The 26,696-nt window shown below is 40.1% G+C and overlaps 1 protein-coding gene across 6 annotated transcripts; it reads right to left on the reverse strand.

Moving 5' to 3' along the window:
• Positions 1-825: 825 nt before the first annotated feature.
• On the reverse strand, positions 826-26,152 carry macf1b (microtubule actin crosslinking factor 1b). Of its 6 annotated transcripts, XM_037273074.1 has the most exons (41): positions 19,817-20,671; positions 18,805-18,884; positions 17,226-17,920; positions 16,982-17,038; positions 16,703-16,873; positions 16,144-16,310; positions 15,907-16,066; positions 15,720-15,804; positions 15,223-15,467; positions 14,539-14,658; positions 14,321-14,428; positions 14,023-14,241; positions 13,475-13,678; positions 10,725-10,956; positions 10,132-10,358; positions 9,926-10,048; positions 9,746-9,847; positions 9,518-9,619; positions 9,282-9,431; positions 9,055-9,210; positions 8,614-8,811; positions 8,324-8,452; positions 8,076-8,246; positions 7,825-7,980; positions 7,524-7,730; positions 7,290-7,409; positions 7,052-7,221; positions 6,815-6,974; positions 6,290-6,484; positions 6,066-6,191; positions 5,754-5,897; positions 5,438-5,626; positions 5,244-5,358; positions 4,986-5,152; positions 4,685-4,847; positions 4,156-4,310; positions 4,004-4,078; positions 3,808-3,925; positions 2,765-2,910; positions 2,532-2,652; positions 826-2,438 (listed from the first exon to the last, which is right to left on the reverse strand). In XM_037273074.1, exons 3-41 carry the CDS (start codon positions 17,838-17,840, stop codon positions 2,410-2,412), a joined length of 6,297 nt encoding a protein of 2,098 aa, XP_037128969.1. In that variant the 5' UTR covers positions 17,841-17,920; positions 18,805-18,884; positions 19,817-20,671; the 3' UTR covers positions 826-2,409. The 6 variants fall into 6 exon arrangements, with proteins under 6 accessions (XP_037128969.1, XP_037128973.1, XP_037128970.1 ...); XM_037273078.1 differs by lacking the exons at positions 17,226-17,920; positions 18,805-18,884; positions 19,817-20,671 and adding exons at positions 24,721-24,832; positions 25,885-26,152; XM_037273075.1 differs by lacking the exon at positions 18,805-18,884 and having other exon boundaries at positions 20,375-20,671.
• Positions 26,153-26,696: the final 544 nt, after the last annotated feature.

The raw sequence follows: 26,696 nt of genomic DNA on the forward strand, positions 1-26,696 counted from the left end.
AGCTAGAGTTCTGTTTATGATCCCATTCAAGGTAATGTCATTAGTTCAGTGTGGAGGCATGGATTGGAGAGTGGATTTAATTCCAAAATATAAGGAGTGGAACGTATTGAAGGAAAAATGCCAATTTGCTTTCTAAGTCCTTGAGAATGGCATCAATTCTATTCCAGCTAGAATTTGTCTGCTTGAATAAAAAATATTTATTGTGTATTTGTGCTTCAAGTAGTTATATTATATATATTGTAAATAACATTGTTAACTTCCTCTTGAGGCATTTTTACGGCCGGATCTAATCAACTTTTCCAATTTATCATCCCGTATAGTATACATGAGCCAAAGAGATCACAGGCTAGCCAACTTGCTTTGACAAAACCTAGCAGCAGGGTGTTGTTCTGATCTGGGTCATGGTCAGTAATTTCTAAGAACAATACACTGCTTTCTTTTGAAAACTGCTGTGTTTGAACCAGTATGACTGTTTGTAGAAAGATTGACAGCGGGATAGCAAACTGAGATGAGGATCCACAGATCAAATTTCTCCCACTGAGACTTGATGATTATATAATATGCACAACAGAGGTCTATGCATGCATATATGGCCTACATTTTCACATAACACTAGCACTGTTACTCTATTGCAGCCTGTACTACCACTATAACTACAACTGCAAGTAATACTACTATTACTTTGACGTGATGGCAAAACATGGCAACTGATGGCATGAAAAACAAACAAATAACTTTTTGGGATAGAAAATACAGCAAAATCAGTGACTTACAATGTGATTGTTTAATACTAGAATCATATTGAGGCAATAATCACAACCAATATTTGAATTTTGTAACAAATTATTCATTTATTGGTGCACTTCAACAGAAAATGATTAGTGACCTAAATTGAGAGGTCGCCAAAATTGGACATCGTAAAGAGTGCTGAATACAGGAACATGTAAAGATTAAGTTAAAGGTGCATAGTAATTGAGTTGAAATGTTATTTCTCCACAATATATCCCATATCCCAACACAAACAAATTGAGGCCAAAAGGCGTATTCTATGCTTAAAAATATTTAATGAATCAATTCAACTGCATAGACTCAACCCTACTATATTTCACCTTCTGTCTGCAATACCAGATCTGAAAAACAAGAACATAAAATGGTGCATTTATGCTGCGATAGCAAAAATGTATTGCGCTCTCACTGACCAGCTTGTTTAATTGTCATGGATAGACAGTACCCCAAAAGAAAATTTTAATTTATATAAAGTTGCTTGGTATCTTTCATTTATCACATACTAAAACGAGCAATAAAGCAGTGCACAATTGTGTTGTTTACATGTGAGCTGACCGTAAGAGACATTCCACACTACAGAAAGGAAAAACAAGAAACAAGATGCACTTTTGGTACAAGTTGCTAGTTAGACAAGCAAAAAAAATATACTGTCAATTCTGAATTGTATTTTTTGGAAAACAGACTTGATGGCTATGTACAAAAACAGATTTTAACATGTATCTCATAACTACTAAATTTTTTGCTAATAAATCAACCTGTAATGTAGTAAGAAAGTGCTTGTATGTGAAGAAAATTCAAGAAAAAACAAAAACATTTACTGCAATAAAAAGCAAATATCAGATCAACACATTCACAGCAATGTTCCATGAAACCCCACTTAAAAACAATCCTGACAAAATAGTCGACTTTTCAAAATGTCATTGCATTTGTTGGATGCACAATTTTCAATGATGACACTCCTAAAAGCATTAAAAACAATGCAAGATCACTTAAACGCACGGCCTCAGAAACCGTAAATGATATAAGGTTGTGGCCCTGCCAAAAATATCATCTTTGCAGCAGCAAAAAAACAAACCCCCACAAAAAACAATTTACATTGTACAATTGAGGACCAACATACTGTATCCTCGCAAATTAATAGTGGTTTTGGTATTTGTGTTTTTGGATTCTCAGTGGACAAACAAAACATACTTTTTTTTCCATGGCAGTAAATGTTCGCAACTGAGCATTGTACACTATTAGGTTAAACAGACGATTACTACACAGCATACTTACTGATTCTGATAATATAAAAATCAGTAAACATTGCTAAGGGTGAAAAATGATCATAAGGCAACCATGCATTAAGTTTCCATGCAAAACATTTACAAAACCTTCCAGTGTCCATTTATATTTTATGTGTAAATTCCAACTGGAGCGTGAACATGTTTGATTCTTCACACTTGGAGAGTTTCAACAGACACTCCAAAGCTGCAGATCTTTCTATATCTTGACCTTCTGTTGTTATTTTTCAGGGTCTGCATTTTGTGTTCGACCACATTTCTACTTATCAGTATGTCTGTGATTCAGGGCCATAAGGCTGTTTGGGTTTAGTGCACACGTGGAGCTTGAAGGCAGAGGCAATCATGTAGGGAGCAGCCTCTCAGCTTCTTCTGGAGGATGAGAAAGAATGAAAACAAAGTGATATATTGTATAAAGAATAGACTGCATATGCAGTCACTTGAGATAAAAGGTTATTGCCTGACCTGATGGTGATAGAGAGTTGTGGCCTTCTGTAGAGACAAACAGGAGTTCAGACCCTAATGCAGCAATGGAACTTCGTGGACGTATGCAACGGTCGCCTGAAAAACTTCGGCGGAGTAAAGCCTGAAAAGCAAGACTTGCTAGTCAGGTGTCATTTGTGAAGTACAAAATATTTAACATGAAGTGGTAATGCACAAATCAAAGGTGGCAAAGGTGTGAGTAAGTCATAGCTTGCCTTGCGTGTCATGGGGCTGGTGGGGGCGGAGGCGCTGCTATAGAGACTGAGGCTTGAGTTGGACCTGCTGACAGTCAAACCTTTCGATGTGCTCGCTGTAGGAGATAAGTACTTTTGCTTGATCTTCAGGTTGGTCCGACCTTTTACTGTGGGAAAAGTGCAGTTTTTAGAACGTTGTTACCCATTTAAGAATTTCTTAATTGTCACAGAAATAACTAAAGACAAAAGTAATGATGAACAAAGTAGACAAATCCAACTAATGACAGTCACAGCATTGCTTTTGAATTACAGTCCCTAAAATGTAATAAAAATAATAATAATGAAATAGGTCTGACAAAACTAATCATTAATTCAATATTTTGATGGTGCCTTATAAACTCTCATGCACATTTACATTTGAGTTCACCTCTAATCAATGATAATGTTGTTCTCAGCTATTTTGCTCACAGTGCATATCTGTTCCCCTCACACCGAGGCTAAACATATCCAATGTCTGATTTTGTTCATTCTCAGGTCATTTGTATTTTTCATTAGACCACAGTTTCAAGGTTTCGATGCATCTTCTTATTTTCTTTGACCATAGCATATCTTTTGTTTAGCAGAAAGGTTCCAACAAGTTTGCACACAAACATAAACAAGGTCAACACTGTACAATATATTGCAGACCTTTCCTGAAACCACCTGTAGGCTGTAATAAGGATCTTTTGTTGTTGTTGTTTTTTTCTGTCAAGTTTTCATATAAATAAAAGATTTGTTGAACTTGCTGTTTTTCTTGATACATGATCTGCACCGAAATGTAACGGTTTGTTCATTTCCCACAAAGTTTAGTGGTAATCGGTTGGGAACTACAACCATCTTTTGTGATTGATGCTTGGAACTTAAAACAACCTTGATACTACCGTACTATTATTTAAATTAATGACTTGCTATATTTCTTTATCTTTATAAATGCATTTGATATGTTTATTGATGCATTCTGTCATCAAACTGTGACCTTAAAGTAAAAATGCTATTGAGACAAGTCCAGTTTGCAGTAACCTTACCTCTGCAGGGATCATTCTTCACCAGGAACTCATCCAAAGCAGTCCAGCCTCCTCCCACTCTGACCATCAGTGTACTCCGCAACATACGCACCATCCGCAACTGTTGGGAATCTCCAAACTGCACACAATTGAAAACTTGCAATGACAATTCACTGTCAAACATATTTCTTGTAAGGCAAAAAGAAACATAACTCACCCTGTATCTGTTGGCACTGATCTGCTCTACTTGAAACCTCTTGGGACAATTACATTGTGATACCTGACGGCTCACCTGCAAAAAGAAAAATGCAAAAGTATGTGAACCATTTGAGTCACGGCAAGTAATTTCTTCACTAGTAAGCAATGTACCTCTTCGTTGATTTGATCTGCGTCCAGAGTTTTCCTGTAAGGATCTCTGCTGGGGTGCAGCGCACTCACAAACTCATAATAATCAATGAAACCATCACTGTTCATGTCAAAAATGTTTGCAACTGCATTCATCTCCAGCGAGTTGGTGGGGAATTCTGCAGTGAATGGGGTGGGGAGGGAGGTCAGTTGATACAGGGAAGTAATAATAATACAATTAAATACTCGCGGTACAGAAACGTTTTATGGACATGATGTTGGTGACAATGGAGCACATGAGTCAAAAAAATGATTGCATTTAATTTGTAAAAGCACATTTTTACATGTCCTTTGGTGCAATGGCTTCAGAGTGACTTCTGAAAAGTTTTTCATTACTTTATTAAATAGTAGTAATCAGACACAGTCGCAAATTTGTCTGGTTTTCTGTTCTGTAAACAGCATCACATTCACTGGTCATTTTTGATTCATAATTGGTAATTTATGAATTTTTTAGTACACAAAACAACAAAAGAGAAGCGCCAGCAGGTCTTACTCGAAGCCAGGACGTAGTCGATGAACTCTTTCTGGCTGATGCGTCCATCCTGATCCCGATCAATGTTGCGGAATACATCTAGGATGCGAGACTTCAAATGGCTTATCCACTGAATGTAACGTTTTCGCCAAATATTAAAGTCAAAGTTGGCAAATTCTTCAATCTGTATTTAAATAAAAAAAAAGCAAAAATACAGGGCTTAATGTCACATCAAAATTAATAAAAAAATAATCACAATGGGTCCATACACATTGGACTCTTCCAACAGTGTACTTGTTTCATTCTCAACAAACACAATGACCTCTTTGAGTTTTTGCTGGTGTTGTTCAAGATGTTTTTGTCTTGCTACCGCCAGGAGCCAAAGTTTCTGCCACTGACTGACCAGCCGACTGAGCAGTGGGGTCTGGGGGTCAAGGTGCTCCAGGGGGAGTGGTGCTGTAGGCTGCAACTTTAGAGTGCTCCGCCTCTCTGGGTAGACAAAGCGTGGAAGTCGAATAAATTCTAAACACAATTTGTTGATATTGCTTTATGTGTGGCACATTAACAGTGGTGTCCTTACTTATGATTGTTCGTTTGAAGGGTGAAACCTGATGTTTTGAAACACTTTTGCGTTTGCAGGACTTTGTTGCATGTTCAACTTCTGGTAGCTTCTTATTGAGCTCCTCCATGAATACCTGCAGGAAGAAATCACATTTAGCTGACGTGGTAAAGGGTTAGGCACCTTTCTTCTTTACATGATGGTAAAACACATACACAGTGCTGCTCAATAAGTTCTTGGTTCTGCTCTGTGTTTTCAGGCACAGGCTCTTCATCTCTGATACTGAGAGCTTCTTGTGCTGAGGAGATCCATTCCAACAGCCTCTGGACTTCCGCTCTCTCTTCCTCCAGTAAAGCTAAAGTCGTCTGGATCCTTAAGCCTTGTTGCTGGGCCCATGTCAGAACCTATCTCAGAAAAGCACAAAAGGGATTCTCTAATGAGGAATACTGTACCTGTACTAAGTGTAACTGGCAAATCATTGACTGAAGAATGAATGTGTCATTGTCATTATGCTGGCACCAGATCGCTCACCTCCTCGTAGCGGGTCTTGGTGACACCCATCCAAGACTTGAGGGTTACGACTGAGTCTGGATGACAAGAGGAGAGGATCTTTTGACCCAGACACTGGATCTTCTCCAACTCTGCTGATTGCGTTTTTAAGGTAAACATTGTTTCCTGTGGAAAAGTACGCAAAAGTCAATTTTTCATGAATGTATTACATTTTTTAATGATCTACGAATACAATCATGGGCGACAAAGTTCCCATTACCAGACTTCATTGAGTCGCTCACTAATCCTAATCAGACTTATTTTATGGCTCTGACCTGTGTAAACAGTGTTTACCTCATTGTGTTTGTGGAAGGCAAGCAAACTTTCTTCTTCTTCCGGTATGACCCCGTATTTAAAAAGCCTCTCCACCTCACTGAGACGCTCCATGAACGAGTGGACAAGGCCATCAAACTTCTCAGCCTCAAGAGAACAAAGATCAAGATATGAAAGTTAGCAATACTATCAACATTTATGAAGTATCGCATAGCACAAAGTTACTAATACAAAGCTTGAACTACCTGCTGAAGTGCAGCCTCAAGTCTGTCCTGTTTGCCGACTGACAGCCTGCACACCACCTCCCAGCGGCCCTCCAGTTCATCCATTTGCTCCAGCAGCCAGTGGGAATCAGCCGTACTGCTCTTGGTCAGGTCCTTTACAGAGCGTTTCAGGGTCTTGATGCACCCTGCCCGCTTCCCCAGCTCCTTTTGAAATGCCTACACAAGAACAATGATGAGAATGTGCGAAATTGCGACACTAATAAAATGCATATGAAATAAAATAATTTCTGAGAGGGCATCATTATGTGAATGAAAGTGTGTCAGCCAATAGAAAGCACTCAGCTGCGTTGGGATGAAAATGACAACGTTACTTCCAAATCAGTTCTCAAGGTTTCAGAGTCAGAACAAAAATGAAAATATTATGATCATCGGGGCAAAACAAGAAAGGAGGTGATTCTTGGGAATTTGATATACTGTAGTTAAAAATACAATGTGTTTCGCAGAACATGGAACTAGTAATGTCAAAATTCAGTTTTCTTGCCTTACCTTATGTTTGTCTATCAAATTGTTGACCATGTCCTTGTCTCCACTGACAAGAACATCCTCAGCTAAGTGGGGCTCAGCTCTATAAAGCCAGCCATTCAGAGCTTGAAGAGCATCAGTGAACCTTCCTGAGAACAGCAACGCTTCCTCTAGTTTGTGTTGTCTGCAAGTAGAAAAACATAAGTAAGTTTTAAACTTAGGACTTAATATTCTCCTGCCAACAACAACGTATCTTGATACCTCTCCATTGACTTTCCATTGATGGTGTCCCAGGAGTCTTTCAATTCAGCCAGGAGGTTTTCCAGGTGCTGTTGGTCATAGCTACTTTGAGCTCGTTCATGAAGTTTGCGGCCACTCTTTAGCGTCGCTTCATACATTGGCCTCTTGCATCTAAGCATTTTCTGGAACTCCTAAAGAAAATGATCGGGATCGGTGAACATGTACAAATGACAAAACTGTTGTTAAACGCAAACCGCACCTTCTGCTCAGTTAGTTGTTGTTTAATCTCCTCATGTGACTGTGCAATCTCTTTATGGTTGTCTAAGGTTTCTTCTACCTCAAACATCCAGTCCACCAGGAGGCGCCAAGATTCATTAAACTGAAATAGAGTGGAGGTAACAGTCAGTCAGTTCAAAATGGGATGCCATGTTTCACACTCAAGGTTAATGCTTATAATGGTTGGTGATTGTAAATATAAAAAAAAAACCTCTACCTGTTTGGCATTCTTTTTGACCTCCTCTAGCGCAATGCCTCTCTCGGTAATACACCGCTGTAGTTTTTTGTAGCGATCCTGGACAGTCATGATGAGGTTATGAATGACATCACAATCCTCTTTCCTGCTAAGCGCAGCAAGTCTACTGCCAGCACTCTCTACCGTGGTCTTCTTCTCCCCATAACCATTCACCTCATCCACCAGCGTCTTTACAGATATGTATAAATTCAACAATAAACAGTTATTACATCAAGTCATGCTGAAAAACAACAAGAAGAATGACGTATAAAACACATCCTACTCTGTGATCTTGTAGTTGGTTATAAACTGTGTCCAGAACAAAGCTGGGAGGTGTGAGGAGTCCACTAGACTCTTTACACTTGGACATCTTGGTGAGAAGGTCCTGGACGTCACTGTGGAATTCCTTGGCCAGTTTCAAGCCTTTCATAAGCTTTGCCTAAAAAAAGGGGGGAAAAAAACAATACACAACTGTATCATGTCTTAATCATTAAGATTAATAATGGATGAAGCAGAACGGAAGAGTTGAGAGACCTTTCGCTCCTGAACTTTGTTGTACACGGAAGACCACTTTTGTTCTATTATGGACAGGCTGTGTTCTGTACTTGATCCTGGCACAACATTGCTGCTTTCCAGCATTCTTTGAATGGCATTTTTCACATCTGTATAGGTGTGAAGCTTTGACTCTGTCTCATTGCATAATTCCTGTTACAAGTGTGCAGAACAAAGCAAGTAGGTTCACTTTGAGTTACAAAGTTTGTAAAATAGTTTGTGTGTCTCACCAAATGAGCATTCAGCCTCTCAGTGGTTGTTTCTGGCATTCCCCACATGGATTTGGAAGATGGCAACCTGATGTCTGTGTTGTCCAACCACTGCAGGAGGTCTTGAATTTCCATTGTAATATCTTGCACCTGCAAAAGATCACATAAAATGTATTTTACTTGAGTAAAGGTGCACAATCATGTTATTGGTAACCCAAAAAGGAGATCTCGTAAAAATCATGGTGATGGGATATCGAGCTCCTTTACAGACGGTACCCCGTAATTATACACTTACAATTGAAAATCATTACCTGACTGAGTCTGTTCTCTAACTCCAGCTGATAACGTTCAGTTTCACAACAAACAAACTCCCAGCTTTCACTGAGTTGGTCCAGTCGAGACTGAAGACTATGTGCACAGTCCCCGGACCCAACTTCTAGCAACTCCTTGCCTGCCTGGTTCAAAGATTCCATTGTGCGAACGTGAGACATGACATCATTACGCAACACCTGTAAGAAAAGAGAGACGTTCCATAGTTAATGTCATGAGCTTGTTCTTGGATTATATCTGGAAATTTTTGTTACATATTTATGTGGACAAATTTGTGCAAACATAACTTTTTCAGGAAACAGTACATGTATGTTTCTTTTTATCATTTGAGGTTTTATTGTTTGCAATTTGAGAGATGTTTGCCACAACGACTTTCTTTTGCAGGCATTTTCACTATTGAACATTATTATCTCATCACCAACCTTATGTTTGGCCAGCTCTATTTCACAAGCCTGCAGGTCGATGCTAATTGTTTTTTTGCCCCGCAATTGTTCAGCAGTATGGGCAAGCCATGTCTGTAATTCATCCAGTGTGTGTTGGAACTGTCCCAAACCCAGTAGAGCACACTCCAGTTGATGCTGCAAACAAAAAAGTATATAAAAAAATACATCTGCAAACAAAAAAAGTAGCAAGCCAAACACTCGCTCACCTGTCTGTTGACAGTTTCTGACTCCAGATTGTCCCAACGCAGTCGAAAGTCACACAGGGGTGAGACTGAGCCTGGTGACGATCGAAATACAAAGCGATGGTTTTGGCTTTCTATTTCAATCTTCTTCTGGTACAGTTCTCGCTTAAATTCCTGAGAAACACAAATAACAGAATTAATCAACTAGTGATATGTAGTGGGGCCTGCTACTCGCGCTACATATCATAGTGAATCCTCACCTTGAGTTCACGCAGCTGCTCTTTGACTGATTCTAGGTCAGTTCCAACCATGAACTCTTCAGTCGACCTCAGTTCTGCAGATTTCAACCACTCAAAAAGTCCCTAAAATGTAAAATGTTAGGCTGACTGACTAATCTTCATACTGAACAAGATGCATGAATAAACATATACTAATATTTAGTACCTGCTCCTTTATTAAACACAAAAGATCCATAATCATATACATACCTGCATAGTGTCTTGGTAATTTAAGGACATTTGGAAGGACTCCTCTAGCTTCTCATGGCATTCGTTCCATAATTTACTCAAATTGTTCCACAGGCAATAAAGCTTAAAAAGGTCAAACACATTGTTGTTCTCATTACATCTCATATCATCACAAATGATAAATTTAATCATACTCCTTACTTCATCCAAGCTTTTTGTGACATCCGGTTTGTCCGTGTCCCCACATGCTGACATCAGATCCATTCCGAGAACACCAAGGGTGTCTAAATCTCCTTGCAAAGTGTCAATGTCTTCCCTGAGTGTCTGTTGGATGTCAGATTTAAAGAATAATTGTGTCAAAATTTGTGTTTTGTAACACTGTAAGGCTTAAGATTTCAGTAGCCAACCTGCATGGTCTCTAAGCACTGGCGGATTGTTTCACAGTCCGTTTGGCTTGCATTAAGATCCAAAACTGCTTGCTGAGCATTACTGAGAGCTGCGGTGACCTCAGCAACATCACTCCAAAACGTCATGGATAGATTCAGTAGTTTGAGCAACCAGCTTCCCCTTTCTTGAACCTGACTATGCGTCTCATCCAACAGCTGGGAAAGAGTCGAGACTTGCTCCTGGATTGCTAGCATTGTAAAGATGTCACAAAGTTCGTGGTGAGAAGCAGTGACACAGCAAGTATGGAATATTAATATGAGTAGACACTGGCGGAGCTAGATAGGAGGCCGAAGAGACACTGCCCTCCCACACACTTAAATGTGCATGAACGCCCCCCCGTAGGCGCCAGGCCAGATAATTGACTTTTAGATATTTAAAAAAAAAACATTTTTTTTTTGCTTGGCGGACCACTAAGCTAGCCTTGGCTACCCCTTGACCCCAAAGGATAAAAGTCTAGCTCCGCCACTGTGAGTAGATGACTGTGACATGGATTAAGGCAACATCTCTGTCTGTAAGGAATGTAAAGAGGTAACATTCAAGCAATGATTATCACCTGTGTCGAGGGATATAATTCCTGCCGCCCTTGTGTTAGTCAGCAAGTCTTGTGCCTGTGTCTTGACACTTGTGAGGCTGAGCTCCAATTTGGATAGTTCAGACAGCAAGTGCTTGCTGTCATGCAGTTGCTCCTGAATCCTCTGGGTCAGACACTGAAGAGGTGTTGGACTCTGGATGTGACTGCGCAGGCGGTCAAGACTTTCTCTGAGAAGAACCATCCTCTCATTCAGCTAAAGAAATTAAAATGGTTGCATTAATATTGCAACAAAATACAATGTAACACTTGAACTTTTGCTCTGATTTCCTAGGCAAATTACATGCATAACAAAATATTTTATTCGTAACACAACTTATATACTAGTACATCCATTATTTGTACCGCTTGTCCTCACAGGTGTCGCGGGCGTGCTGGAGCCTAACCCAGCAGTCATCGGACAGTAGGCGGGGGACACCCTGAACCGGTTACCAGCCAATCGCAAGGCACACAGAGATGAACCACCATCCGCATTCACACTCACACTTCCGGGCAATTTAGAGTGTTCAATCTGCCTACCATGCATGTTTTTGAGGATGTGAGAGAAAACCAGAGTGCCTGAAGAAAACCTCCATATGCAGGCACGGGAAGAACATGCAAACTCTACACGGGGAGGGCCGGAGGTGGAATCAAACCTGCACCCTTTGAATTGTGAGGCGGACGTGCTAACCAGTACCCCACCATGCCATCCAAGTACATACTAGTACTGTTAATCTAATTGCAAAATACATTTCATATTCAATACAGAGTAATTACCGTAATTTTCGGACTATAAATCGCGGGTTTTTTCATAGTTTGGGTGGGGGGGCGACTTATAATAAGGAGCGACTTATATGTGTTTTATTTTCAAAAAATGTTCAAAAAAAAAATAATATTAAACCGCGATAAACGAACCGCGATGTAGCAAGGGATTACTGTAATTTGAATTTCAAGTGACGTCAGCAGCGCAACGCGGCGTGGCGCGGCGGTTGTTTACATAAAGGACAAAGATTGATCACGGGATGACGAAGATGACGAAGGGCCACACGTACTACCGGCATCATTAGCGGCTTTGTTTCTAAGTGACACGGCGGACGAAGAGTTTGAAGGATTTAAGGATTTGGAGTGACGCAGAAGATTTGAAAAACTATTATGGCTTTTACCCACGCCCGGTCCTACTCTACGGAGCTCTCTTTCACTTCCGTGGATTGAAGTCGGGGGTCGGCGCTCGGCCGGGTGGCTGTCCAGGGACGGTGGATGGGGCTCGGACAATGCTTTTACGCACGCCCGGTCCTACTCTACCGAGCTGTCTTTCACCTCCGTGGATGGAAGTCGAGGGCCGGCGCTCGGCCGGGTGGCTGTCCGGGGACGGTGGTTGGGGCTCGGTCATGGCTTTTACGCACGCCCGGTCCTATTCTCTGGAGCTCTCTTCCACTTCCGTGGCTGGAAGTCCACGCCACCACACGCCTGGAAGTTTGTTTTGTTAAATAAAGAGCCGTTTACCAAACCCACGTCTTTCCTTGAACTTTGTTAACACTACAATATAGTTATATAGTAGATCTGTGGAATAACGACGAGGCTGACGTCAGGGCGCACGCGCGGCGTTGTTGACGAAGGACGAGGAATTTGATCGATGGATTTAATGATTTAGAGTGCACAGATGGCTTGGTAATACTATTGCTTATATAATAGTTATTTGATATCTAATTTATATATCGTTATATGGGCCTGTGGAATATTTTGAAGTGCGAGCGCCGTCAGCTGCGCGCACCCATTGTTGACAAAGGACGATCGATGGATTTAATGATTTGGATGACAGATGGTTTGATAACATTATTGCTTATATAATAGTTATCCATCCATCCATTTTCTGAACCGCTTAGTCCCCACGGGGGTCGCGGGAGTGCCGGAGCCTATCCCAGCCGTCATCGGGCAGTAGGCAGGGGACACCCTGAACCGGTCGCCAGCCAATCGCAGGGCACACAGAGACAAACACCCATTTGCACTCGCACTCACACCTAGGGACAATTTGGAGTCTTCAATCGGCCTACCAAGCATGTTTTTGGGATGTGGAAGGAAACCGGAGTGCCCGGAGAAAACCCACGCGGGCTTTTTATATAATTATATAAGGTCATCCAACATCGGAAAAACAATTCAAAAGGTTGATAGCACTCTGCACATACCAACAACAACACAATGATTCTCTGAGCATTGTAAACGGATTTAACACCAAACTTAAAAAACAACTGGCATTGTGGATTTAAGGATTGTTTGTGTTAAAAAAAAGCAAATAAGAAAGGAGAAAGAAAAAATGCAAAAATACAAATCAAGTCATTTCATGGCAAATATCAGGTTAAGTGGTAGAAAATAAAATAATCATTGTTTAAATAAAGTAAACTATTTTGGATCTGAGAATATCAAGCCACAATTGTTAAAACAAAAACAAACATATTAAAGGCTTCGCAATGTTACAATGAGGCTGACAAAAGCACAGGAGAACATGCAAACTCCACACAGGGAGGGCCGGAGGTGGAATCGAACCCGCACCCTCCTAACTGTGAGGCGTACGTGCTACCCAGTGCACGTTTACTGAATTCCTGTTCCTTTGAGCAAGCGATACGCCCCAATTTGTCATTCAAACACCCACGTGCTGTTTATGCCATTGCCTTTCTGGAAAATTTGTTATCAAATACGTGTACTTGCATGATCCTAATTTACAATTGGTGGAACCTTACTTGAGTGAATCTGGGTAGGGAGTCTTCAAGTACAATGGCGGTCTCTCTGACACGTTCTCTGATGGCTCTGTGCCGCTCCTCAGCCTCCGTGGCTTTGCAGCAAAATCCCTCTCCCTGAATTGGGTTTAGCTCGAACAGGCGTTTGGCCAAGGAGCATAAGCGTGTGATCAAAGGCCGATGTTCAGCTATTGACTCCCTGAGACCCTTAAAGTTGGAGGAAAAGAATTAAATTGTTTAACATCACTGAGTTTAAAGTCTTACAGCCTGATTTGCTGAAGATTTGCGTGTGCGAAAATGGGCACAACAGAAGCTGATCTACTGACCGGGCGGAGCCAGAATTATGTCTACCTAATGTGGAATGTGTAAGCACACAATTGATCATTCTTGATTTGGGAATCGGGATCTTAGGAGATAAGGCTCTTGACATTTAGATAACAGGAAAATTACTTCTATATAACACATCTGAACTTTCAGAATGTAAGGTAAAAAGACTTTTTTTATTCACTAAAAGAGACATGATGATGTAATGTGGAGAAGGCTCTTTTTACCTGTAAAAGGTCTTGTTGCTCACGTAATGCTTCAAAGCTGATTGTGCTGAGGGAGAGCTGCCCAACAAGGCTTTCTGTTTCATCTAGCCAGGGTGAAACCTCAGTAAGGCCCTCCGAGAACTGAACAACAAGTGACTGAGCATGCTCAAGCTGCAAAACTCCATGGGAATTAGTCGCTGATGTGGTGGCGCATTGTTCCTGTAAGGCATCTAATGGGGTCTGCATAGAAAGATAAAAGGACAATTTTAAAACTCCAACAACACACTGCAAGCAAGGTATTATGTGTTAAAGTGCATACCTGCAGATTCCACACTTCACTTTCCTCGCTGTATGTTTGCAAGAGTTCAGCTATTTTTACCATCTTCTCAATGTTGAACCTGTGTTGAAGAATCTCCACAGCCAAAATCTACCCAGGAGACAAAACACCCAATTTGTTTGTGCTTTGAACTAGTTAAATTGCACCTTTATGCAAAATCTCTTACAATACAAATCAAAGTAGTGTTCAATGTGCACAACCTTCTGCTCATTGAGTTGTTCTGATATGAGGTCAGGATCCAGGTGAACAGTTTTCATCTTTTCAAGTCTTAGCGCTGCATCCTTAAACCAAGCCACTTCTTTCACTACAGCCTGTTCGAGCTATTAAAACATAAATAGAGTCATCAAAAATATGACGAGGGTCATTTAAACACAACTATATAAAATAGTATGAATAGTATTTATAAAAGTAACATACCCCCAAGCCAAATGATTTTAATGTTGGTCTGACATTTTGGTTTCTCCCAAATATTTGAGGTAGTTTACAGCCACGGATCTAACATTTAATTGAGAATGCAGTCTGGCTAGTCTCACCAATGTAATGCTATATTTAATATAGTACTTAACTAGCTATTGTATTGCATTTTTCACTGCTGTAAGTAACACTAACTTTAAATCCACCTGCTTTATCCGAGCATTAATTAACTGATAATTGAAGTTAGTAAGATATGTATTTTCCGTTTGCTCGACTGTCTTGCAAATGAGAGGAACATTACAGTTAAATGTAAAAATGTGAAGTCCAGCAATTAATATGATTCAATCTTGGTTGATAAATTAGCAAATGTTGATGAACTCAATGGAATGACAACCATATGTCTGGGGAGCTTGGTAACAAAGTAACTTGGATATTTTAGGTTAACATTATTTTCAACGGCTTGATCTTACCCGCTGTCTTTCAGCTGCACATAGCACTGCATCGCCGCCATATGTCTGTGCTCCTGCAATACCCAAGAGTTCTCTCTCAATACGACCCAGCCACAGGTGGAGGTCCTCCTGGCTGGATGTACAGCGATTGGATGCTTCCAGAGCCTGCTCCAGTCTTTGTAGTACATCCAGACTACTCAGATTTAGCACGGAGCATCGGATACGAAGTCCATCTAATTTCTCCTGCACCTGGTGTTCTTCCTCCTCTGAAATCACAGTCACAGCATAAATCCTTGGTATAGTGCAATACGATACGATACGATACGATACGATACGATACGATGCCATGCGATACGATATAACTTTGTTTATATAGTGCATTTTGCAACAGATGCAGCTGTAACAAAGCACTTTACATTTAACATAGTAATATAAAGTAAGGAGGAAGGGCCTGTAAATATCACCTTCGGTTTAGCAATCATCATGAAATCCTAATGAATTGGTGGGTATATTATTACCTGAAATCACTTCCATGAGCTCATGGCCTGTTTTTTGAACTTTTGCAAGCTCCGCACTTTTAGCCTGAATCTCATCAGTAAATGCCTGAAAAGAAATGACTGCATGTCAAGTTCAACTTGTATAAATAATAATAAAATAATAAATAAATAAATAATACAGTATGAAGAAGAGGTCAACATTTCCAACCTTAGCCCTCTCTGTGGCATCTGAAAGATTCAGCATCACTCTTTCAGCATTGCGTAGTTCAGCTAGGGCCTGCTCAACAGATATCAGCCACTGCTGCAGATTGTCTACGCCTTCCTGGAAGAGTCGGGCCATTGGTAGAATGCCTTCCAGACTGTCCCTCCTACAAAGAATATATATAGTTAATAAATAAGCTCTAGTGAGGTGTGTGTGTTGAAGACAATGCCTGTAATAGCTGACCTTTGATCCGCCTCCCACTGTATGGACTCCCACTTCTGTTTGAGAGCAGAGAGCTTGACCCTTGCCTGATCCCCCTCCTCTCCTGGGTGGGCCTCCACCAGCCGAGGACCCTCTAACAACATAGTATGGATACTTTTCCGTCTGTCTGTTAGAAGGCGCAGCAGGAACTAAAACATACAGTAAAATATTATGCTTAGTTGATGATTCATGACATTACCAAAAGAGTAAAAAAAGATGTTCAATGTCAACAACAATTGGCTAATATGCATGCACATGACAGAAGTAAACATGGAAATGTCACTGTCAAGATTTATTCAATATTCATTCATAATGATTCATTCATAATCCGGAGGGTCCAGAGGGTCCTCCTCTGAGATTTGCCAACATCAGGTAAGCAAACTCTGCCCACTCACTCCTCAACAGGGCACTTTCACTTTCATTCAAAACAGGTCTTACCTTGCTATACCTTCATCCAGCTTAACTATTTTGGTTTACCATCTGCCTACTCAAGGCAATTTAAGTGTCTATGGAGTGTGAAAGGAGGTGATAAGAAACAAACCCTTTGTTCTTGAAGCTGTGCTTTCACCACTTTCACTTCTGAAGATGGAGGCTTCTGATTAGCTGTGAGCTCCTCTATTTCACACACCCATGTCAGCAAGGCTTCCAGGCTTTGAAGGAACGTCCCAGTATCAGTAGATATGTTTCGCAGAGCCAAAGTAGACTTGGTTTCCTTTAGGAAAATCATGCATCCCATAATATTGACCACATCAATTAATTGAATGAATACTTAGAAGGCAAAATCTAATCAGTTTTGTGAACATGAAACGGTAAAGCATACCTTCCATTTATCCACACAGGACTCTTGATCTGAGCTTGAGTGTCCATCACCTTGGAGCTGTGAAGTGAACAAGGTTGCATCATTTTTTTTAATTACACTTGTAGATAGATGAACGTCGAGCCACGGACAGAGATTGAGACCAAGCATTGCTTTAAAATACACAATTTTAGTTTAGATGACAAAACAAAGGGATGGAATGAAGGAATTGAGTGATTTAATAATGTTAAAAGTTTTTTGTATCAACCTCAGCAAGTTCCTGGGCAACTCCATTCAGGACTCGAACAGTTCTTGTGATTATGGGGTCCCCTCCCTTATCTCCTGTTGGATACTCTGTCACCTCCACGATCTCAGTCACAATAGTTTCAGTCACCTCTGTCACTTCCGTCACTTCCCGTGATGCCACCGTCTTCCACGACCAGGGACTTCCTTCTCTAGAGTCTCCCCTGTGAAAACTAGTCCTTCTCTCTGCAGCAGTCTTGTCAGGATAAGCCAAGGGAGATCTTGAAAACTCTGGGGGAACAGTTCTTCTAGTCAGTGTCCCATTTCGTGATGTTTTTACAGGAGAAGGGGTGCCCTGCCAGGCATTATCCAACGTACTGGTACTTCTGATTGTGGAAGCAGGGGAGCTGTGGAGGGGTTTGTCAGAAACTGGTGTATGAGATCCTTCTTCTCTCTTGGGATGAGGTTCTTGTGCCTCCTTGACTGTCTCCGCCACACTGTCCTTGTTTTTATCCTGCCCATGGTGAGGAGGCTGACACTCTTTTCGTCGTTGGTAGCACTCTTTCAGGTAGTCCTCATCTGATCGCACATGCTTGGACCTTTGGCCCAGGCAGCTGGGCCGGCTTATGAGGTTACCCATAATCCTTCAGCCCAGAGGCTAATGAGGCAATAATTGAGGTAAGAGCCCTCGGCCATGCATGTAGATTCTCCTTTAGCTACCTAAAATAAGACAAATGAATCATCATGCAAAAATACACTGTTTTTTCACAGCACTACATGCCACAGCTAAAATGAAACCAGCTCTCTGTATTACTCCTTTCTTGGCCAGAAGGAACCCTAGCGTGACACTTGGCTCTGATGTTTGCTGTGCTTTTGTTTTCATTTAGCCCACATACACACATGCTGTAACTCGCAGCTAAAATATTCTGGTCTTACAAATCAATGTGACAGGCATGTCAAGGATCCCACTGTCGGCATGATGAACCAGTGGCAATGAGCCAATCCCATTCACTCAGCCAAGTCCAAGTGACCCACTTCTATTAAACTTGTTGTCAAACTAGTGTTAACAGTATCAACATATATTTTGGACACAGATTTGTATGTCCTTTAATCACAAGCGGACTGGAAGAAACACTTCTGTTGTCTGCCTTAATTGTTTTGTACAGTGATCTAGGACTAAAGAAGCTAAGATGTGCTCAACAGACTATCACAGCAAATGTCCCTGCAAGTTTCACGGCGTGCTACCTTCGGTGCTGTCCCAATTCAGACCTCTCAAGGTCACCTTAACTTGATGACCGAAGAGGGTCCGCAACTGTGTTGCATCAACAGACAAATAGAGGGTTGGCTCATGAAACAGAAATGGGAATTAACTGTTTGACCGCCTATAGTTCATGTGTGCTTTTAATACCTTTTGTGATCCAAATAGTCTGTGGCCATGGAAAACAACAAAAAATTTATTATGACATTGAACTTGAATTTCATTTTTCTCACACAAATGTTAAACTAGACACATTCTAGAGGACATGGCTTTTAACTAAATGAGAGTCGAAGTATGATGCCTTCGTGTCCATTAGTAATTGCATCTCATGTACTGTATGTCTCACCAGGCAGCTGATGCTGTCAGATAATCCACAGGGGAGTACTGAGTCTGATCAGAGAGTGGTCCCAGACAAAGCCTCAACATCTAGATCAATAATTACCCAGTTAGTTCACTTCACTGCCCACCAGTGGGGCACATAGTATCTGGCTATATCCACATAGGTTAACAATTCAAAAGCATGGGTGTGCCATCTTTTATTGCCACAAAACAGTGATCTCATGAAATTAATAATTAAGCTGTGCAACAGTCACCCACTGCCCAAAACTGTGTTTCTGTTTTTTTAGGTCTGTATGAAGGGTGAGGTTAAATTATACAAAACAAATAAAGTTTTTCATTGTCCCAACTTACATTATAATCAAGGCACCCTAAAAATCCCTTGCTCCTGCATCTGAAATGCCAGTAACTGTCTGTGAGCTAGCAGTCATAATACTACTGATCCATTTCATTATCTTGCAATGACCTAACCATCTCATCACTTAACCCGGGTCTACTTTAATTCAAACCAGCCGGTTCTCTGCTCTCAACAGTTATTTCTAGTAAATCAATGCACTCAATTTAATTCATTAGTAACAAAATATGATCCTTAGGTGTAAATAAATTATCCAATTGGAGAACTAGCAGCACAGCAATAATCCCGAATTACAGCAGTAGAGTATTGCTCTTTTACGCTCACAGTTAAGCGAGGTATTAAAATAATGATTGTAGTGCATATTGGGCAATACATTTACTCAAGAGACTCATATAACAAAATAAGCCCATAGTATTCCATTGAAAGGCTAACCAATGGCTCAAGGATGTTAATCAGGACGAAGAGGCCATAGTACAAAAATATACATATATATGTTTTTTGCAGGAATTTTGCAGCCTGTCCAAAGTAATTGCTCTTTATTCAAATATAGCCAAACCACAGTCCAAAGTCCTTTATAATGTGAATTAGCAGTTCATGCACTGGAAACACAAATTGTAGTTTAATACTGGGAGTTTGGGCAGTTAGATATTACATGAATTACACTTACCCTATACCAGGGACCAACAACATGAGTAAAGGAATCCAGCCAGTCCCATTTCAGCATTCAAACAGGAAAGAAAAAAAGCTTTGTCTGAGCATCCTTTGAGTGGCCTCCCAGTTCCAACATCCCAAACTGAAGGCTGTGCACCCATACACATGCATGCTCTCCTGAATACACAATCAATAAATTCCACTCATTTATACATGCTCACCTACAAACACACTTTCTAAACACAACCATGCACATGTCCTGATAACTCATGCTTTTCCGTTGCCCACAGTCACAGGGAAACAATGTCCTCCTCCTTTCCCCTCACAGTGCACCCCTCCCCTCAGCTTACTTCTCCTCCCACCGGCTCTCTGCTCCTCTCCCTTTCTTCTTTGTTGTAAGAGCTGTGATAGAGGAATTCCTTCCTTGTTAACGCCGCTGATGGGATAGTGCGCCGAGATGCAGACAATGTATTCCAACGACTCAATTGAACTCCCACAGTTCACTGCCAAGTGCAGCTTATACATGGAGGTCAGACCCGAACAGATCCATTTCACAAGACGATGTCGTTCTCACCAAGTCTGATGCTGCTCAGGTTGATCCCGTACCAGGCAGCTGGATGGCAAAGTGACCCTTTTACCTCTCTCTTGGTTTTCCCCTCATACCCTCCCTCTTTTCACCCGATAAGGCTGTCCTGCGGATCTGAAAGCAGCTTAAAAACTCCATGCTGCCGCGACTTGAGTGGGTGGGGGGGAGAAAAAAAAAAGAAGAGTTTTCTAAAGGCCCCCGGGCCGCCCTCAAAACATTCACATGTTAAGTGACAGCTGCCTCAGCCCATTCCCCTTTTGGTGGTGAGGGAGAGAAGTGCAGGCGACAAAAGAAGAGACCCACACCCACTCTGATCCCCACCCACTCATACAACATCCCAACCCCCTTGCATTGCTAATTCTCCATTCAGTCAGTTCAGCATGTCTCCTCAGGAGCAAGAAAGGCAACACATTTCTGCGAAATATCTCAAATTACATTTCATTTTACTTTCATCTATTGTAATCCTTGCTCAGAAACAAAGAATTCTTCACAATGATACCAACAACATTAGTATTTTCTTTGCTTATGGCCTTAAAAAGCAAAGGAAGGACTCCTACTGAGAAATATCTTGTTTAAAAATGCCACAATATTTCTGAGGACTACCAATCTTAGTTTAACGCAACAATTCATGTGAACATTGTTGGATGTTATAAGAAACGGGGCACTTTTATTTTGGGTTTACAGTAAATAAAAGACTAACATTCCCAGCGTAAAACTACAGAATAGAGTACTGTTTTCTGTGCAAGTGTACATAAGCACACAAGAAGTGTACACGCTCGTCACTTCCCAGAAGTGTATGTCGTGCCCTCTTTATTTTGTTGCCTCTGTATTTCTCCAACCAGCCAAATAATGAACCAAATCAACTGATCCAACTAACAAATGCACGCTTGTACCGTGCATACACCCACGCACTATCCTACTTAACAATTCCAATTAACAGTCACGCACGCAGATCGTTTTTTTCTTTTCCCAACCTAATTCACAAGTTGAGTGTTCCTCTGTTAAATCTTAGTTTTTTAAAGCCAACCTAATATTTAGTTCCGAACAAATTTAGCGTTTTCTAAATCTGTTTTTAATGCAATTTATTGTAAAAAAAAATTAAAACACTACTTGTCTTGTTTTTAGTTTTGGAGGAATTGATAGAAAACAAATGTCAATGACATTGGCCAGAAAGAGCGAAATGGCATAAATGACGCCTGTGGGGTGATGTTATTAAACCCCTGGGGAGAGCTGAAGAAGAGTTCCTCATGTGTATTCTAAGAATCTACGATTGACAATCTGCAGCCAGATTGATATACAGAACTGTTTCTTTGGATCACTGTGATTTCAAGTATTTAACTTTTTTAAATCAAATCCATGACTCTGAACATAGGTTAGGAGTTAAAAATTCAATCTAATATTAAAAGAAAAACAAATATTTAAATAAGTTCCCATTGTCTAAAAAGTAAACCAAGTCCTAAAAACAGAGGATTGTACAGGATTGTTATGCTAAATTTCTGCATTCTTAAACTAACTGCTTTCTTTAAATTTTGTTAAATAAGACTTCAAAATGTGTCCTCCCCCAAACATGGTAATTTGCCCCGTTCATGAGACACAAAAAGGAGGGTTCATTCTTTAGGTCAAACCAGAAGCCCTTTTCACGCACATTCATTTATCACCCAAAGTGGTTGCTTCAAAGAAAAGTAAATGAAAGGCTATATAGTACTTCCCAATTGGGCTTTCTGGGCCGTGTCGGGTTGCCTTGATGCTAGAAGTTACAGTTATGGTTTGGATGAGGGTTTAGCCACTTGGGGATCAACCATATCATACGTTTTTACGTTTGAGTATTTTTTATACTCAGATGAAGGACTTGATACCCTACAGCATGTAAAGCACAGAGCAATTGCGAGTGTCAGGGTTTAATCAAGGTCCCAAATGTTCACCAAACGGTCAGCAGCCTGTACTTTTCTTGTCGTAAGGGAATATTGGACATTTTCAAATTTTTCTTGCGACAAGAAAACCCAATAAAACAGTTCCCACGTTCTGCGAAGATTTGCAACCTCGAACGAACCCTGACGAATTCTGATGTGAACGCAGCATTGGATGCCTTCGAAAACACTTGCAATTGTTCAACGCTCAGTGGGACAGAAGCCTACGAAAGGCTCAAGGTTCTATGGAAAGAAATTTATGGGGGGTGACCATGTTTACCATATTCTGGGCAAGGAAACCCCTTGTCCCTGAGGAAATGAAGACCCCTCTTATTATTGGTCGACATATATGACAAAATTTGGCAGTATGTATTGATGAGATGCAAAATGCAACTTTTCCCTCGCAAGCTGCAATGCTGTTTATTTCAAGCCTCGAATTATAAATGTAATAATCAGTCAAAAAATGTTCCACAAAAAGGTTAAAAAAAACGACAGCATTTCTGTTCAAATAGATAATTATGGCATAGTTCATGTCTTCAGGAGCAGATGTGAGAGCCTCTGAAGTGTGATGTTAAAGGTCTGTATCTACTAGGTCCTCATTCATGCTGATAACTAACGAGTCCCAAAGGTACAACGTGAAAAAAACAACGCCAAAAAAAATAGCAGAGCACCAGACTAACAACATTAGCATGACAAAGGTCTGTAACCGGATGTAGTATGACGAAGGCATTACAGAGCCAAGTGTATATTTAACACACTCTCATTGGGGATGGTGACAAGCCACCCAAAACATTCAAGCCACATTGGTGAAACATGCAGATATGACAAAACATGAAATGAATCAATCACCCAAAATGATGCCATTTGTTATTAAACTTTATTTTATACTAATACTTATTTTATTCTATACTATGTATATTGCAAACCCTCAATGAATTAGAAGAATTAGAAACATATAATCTACCTCAACACTATACTCTAACACAACTAATTGCTCAATTCAACTAATTCACTTCAGACAAGATTTGTTTGGCCAGAAATCCCCTAATTTATATTTGAACACTTTACTCATTTTAAAAATATATATATTAAGTGCTTAGTTATACATTTTTTATTTATTACACTTCAGACAAGATTTTCTTTTGCCAGAAATCCCCTAATTTATATTTTAACACTTTACACATTTTAAAAATATATATAGTAAGTCCTTAGTTATACATTTTTATTACCTAATTTCATGTTAAGCTCTTGTGATTTTTTTCTTAATAATGATGTTTCTTAATACATCTTTCCACATGGCAAAATAAATGCACTTGATATAAACATTCATGTGACAGTGGTGATCAATAAAACAGTGGGATATGATCACATTTACCGCAATGCTCCTCCTTCCTTTCTTTTCTTTTGCGACACCCTGTCCTTGTCATCCCCACAGCATTTCATGTCTTTTCAGTGTGTTCATTCATGTGAGCAGAGGGCCTCCAGTGATAAACACTTGTGTAGCCTGGCTTCCCAGACCAAACACAAAAAGCCTGATTCCCCCAAACCTCTGCCCCCCTGTGGTCTAAAGAGGTTTCCCTGCAGGAGTAGAAATCTAGGTTTTCATTGTATTATGTTTGGTAAGAAAGAAAGAAACAAAAGAAACTACCCATCCATTTTGTTTCACTGGGCTGAAGTCAATGTCACAGACAGTGCATCCAAAAAGTATTCACAATGTTTAAGTTTTTCCACGTTTTATGTTACAGCCTCGTACCAAAATGGAATAAATTCTCCCTCCCAACAAAAAAAAAAACTTGATAGACAACACCCAATAACCAGACCAGGGGAAAAAAAACATTTGATCTCTCCAGAAGATTCCTGACTGGTCTCTGTCTGAGCCACTCAAGGACATTCACAGAGTTCTCAGGAAGTCACCACTTTGTTGTCTTGGTTGTTTGCTTATGCTGGTTGTCCTGCAAGAAGAAATATTTGCCCTATGCAGTCTGAAGTCCCAAGCACACTGCAGCGGCTCTTTAGCCAAGATTTCTCTGTACATTGCTCTATGCATCCATCCTGAAATCCTGACTAGTCTTCCAATTCCTACTGTTGAAAACCATCCCCACAGCAGGTCAGTCAACTAGTTCAGAACTTATTCTATTTGTGTAAATACTTTGGAGATGCACTGATGTTTACACGATGACAATGTGGAATACTCAATAAACCTAACATACGACTTGGAGTTAGGGGGAGTGTACCGTAACTATTCTAATGTAACTTCGTGAAGCTTTGTATGACAAAAGTGGCTCTATTAAAAAAAAAAAAAAAAGTACTGCAAGCTAAATGTCCTGCTGGTAAAGGAAAAAATATCCTTAACATGAAAATGGGATGAAGAGAAAAATAGCAGAGATGAGTACAGAGACAACAATAAGAAAACAAGCAAAAACTGACCCTGAGGTTAAAGGGGGGAAGCCTCATCTCCATACACATCAGCCATTGTCTCAGTGCTCTGATTTGACCCCTGAACTCACACTGCCATTGGCTTGAATCCTCAACGTCCTTCCTGAAACAAAACAAAAAACAAACATTTAGTAATGCTGGCATCATTAAGCAGTCAAATTAATTGGTATTATTATACTGATTATTAACCAACCATAGAGACAAAAGCAAAAATAATCCAGCTCCGGAATGTGATCTTTATTTGTTGTTTACCTTCAATGTAACTGACTAAAGTACAAGTTCAAGCTTGTTTGTATTAACAAAGCTAAACGATTTTTTTCTTTTCTTCTGTGTACACACAAATTACATTAAGCAACATTTGGACACAAACTTTGTCAGTAGGGAGAATAAGTTCTAGCTACAATTATTTGCACACCTGACTAAAAATATTTGTCTCTGCTAATGAATTCGGAGTAAATATAGTTAAAAAAGAAAATCTAATTTAACTGATACAAAAAAGAAAGTCAAAGGCCATCGTTCTTTAATACTTTTTTTCCCACCCTTTCCTCCTCAAACAAAACATTATTCTTCTTAATCATATTTGTTTACTTCATATGTATGTAGTTTTAGTTTTCTGAAGAACCCATTACATTCCACCCAAACTTGACTGTTATCCAGCTTGATGAACATTTCACTCTTCAATTCTGTTCTCTTGCTCACATTTTCTGATTCCTTAGATATGTTCAGGGCCTCCACCAATTGATGGTGCTAGCTTGAACGGTGACCTCAAATACTTTCTTTCATCTCACAGACCACAGTCCTAAAAAAAAAAATTGTCTATTGCGACAGATTATGAATCAGCAGCATAATACCCTGTCGTTTAAATACCAAATAAAACTGAATCAAGAAATGTATTGTAACGTCATGAAAACACTAATGTGAATTAAACTATTGGAAGTGTGCAAAACCTTTGGGGTGGTCGATTTAAGTTCACCTGTAAAGTCAATATTGCATTTTAGATAAATCTTGAAAGTTCACCCAAAAGCCAATGTTCCTATGTTTTTGTGAGTTGTGTATTTCCAGGACTTTCATTTAAATTAATACAAGGCATTTTTCTTCAATAATGCATACAAGTCATCTGCTTTTTTTTTTTTTTAATCCCAGATTTTTGCATACCAGTGTTGCTGGTCCTGTGATGGTGTTGTTGATTCAAACAAATCCCCTCCTGTATCCTGCAAGATCACATGAACCGTCCATGTAGTACATTTCAAATACACATGGTGTATGAAGAATAAGTGGCTTGATGCGCTTCGATTCTTGATGCTCTTTGATGCTTACCTCATTGCTTGCAGAAGATTCTGAGATGGAATGATTCAAATTTAAGAATTCAAGAAAGTTGTGAGAAGAACTGATTGGCATAAATTCCTCACTGCCTTTGCTTGAAGTCTTCTCGAGAGGTGTCGGTGGCTAATATTGACACACAGAGCACAATGTGCATGCATGCAAATTCACAATACCAATATTAACATTGTTGTCCTACTTTAAATATTTCATTGGATAAGAAAACTGCCGGACAAAGCCAAAATATGAGATTGTTACTAGACTCCAGAATAATCCCAACCACACATTTCATAATGAGCAAGGAGTTAGACAGGATATAAAACACGATTCGACATTAACAGTGGCTGGATGGATCGTGCACCGGTGTGTCAGTCCACTACTGATCATCTTTGCGGCACTGTGTCATTATGGTCATAACTTGTCCGAATACGGCACAAGTGCAGCTAATGAGTGATATTTTCAATTCAATTTGTATTATTGTTTTGTTCTTATGACGGTACTTAAAAATATGTCTTCACATTAAAATGATCAGTGAGACAGCTACTTTTACAATAATTTGTATAGATATGTGTATTTCCCCCAGGGATCACTATCTATCTATCTATCTATCTATCTATCTATCTATCTATCTATGAATGAATGCATAT

Source organism: Syngnathus acus, chromosome 16, assembly GCF_901709675.1.
Source record: "Syngnathus acus chromosome 16, fSynAcu1.2, whole genome shotgun sequence".
Lineage (NCBI taxonomy): Eukaryota > Metazoa > Chordata > Actinopteri > Syngnathiformes > Syngnathidae > Syngnathus > Syngnathus acus.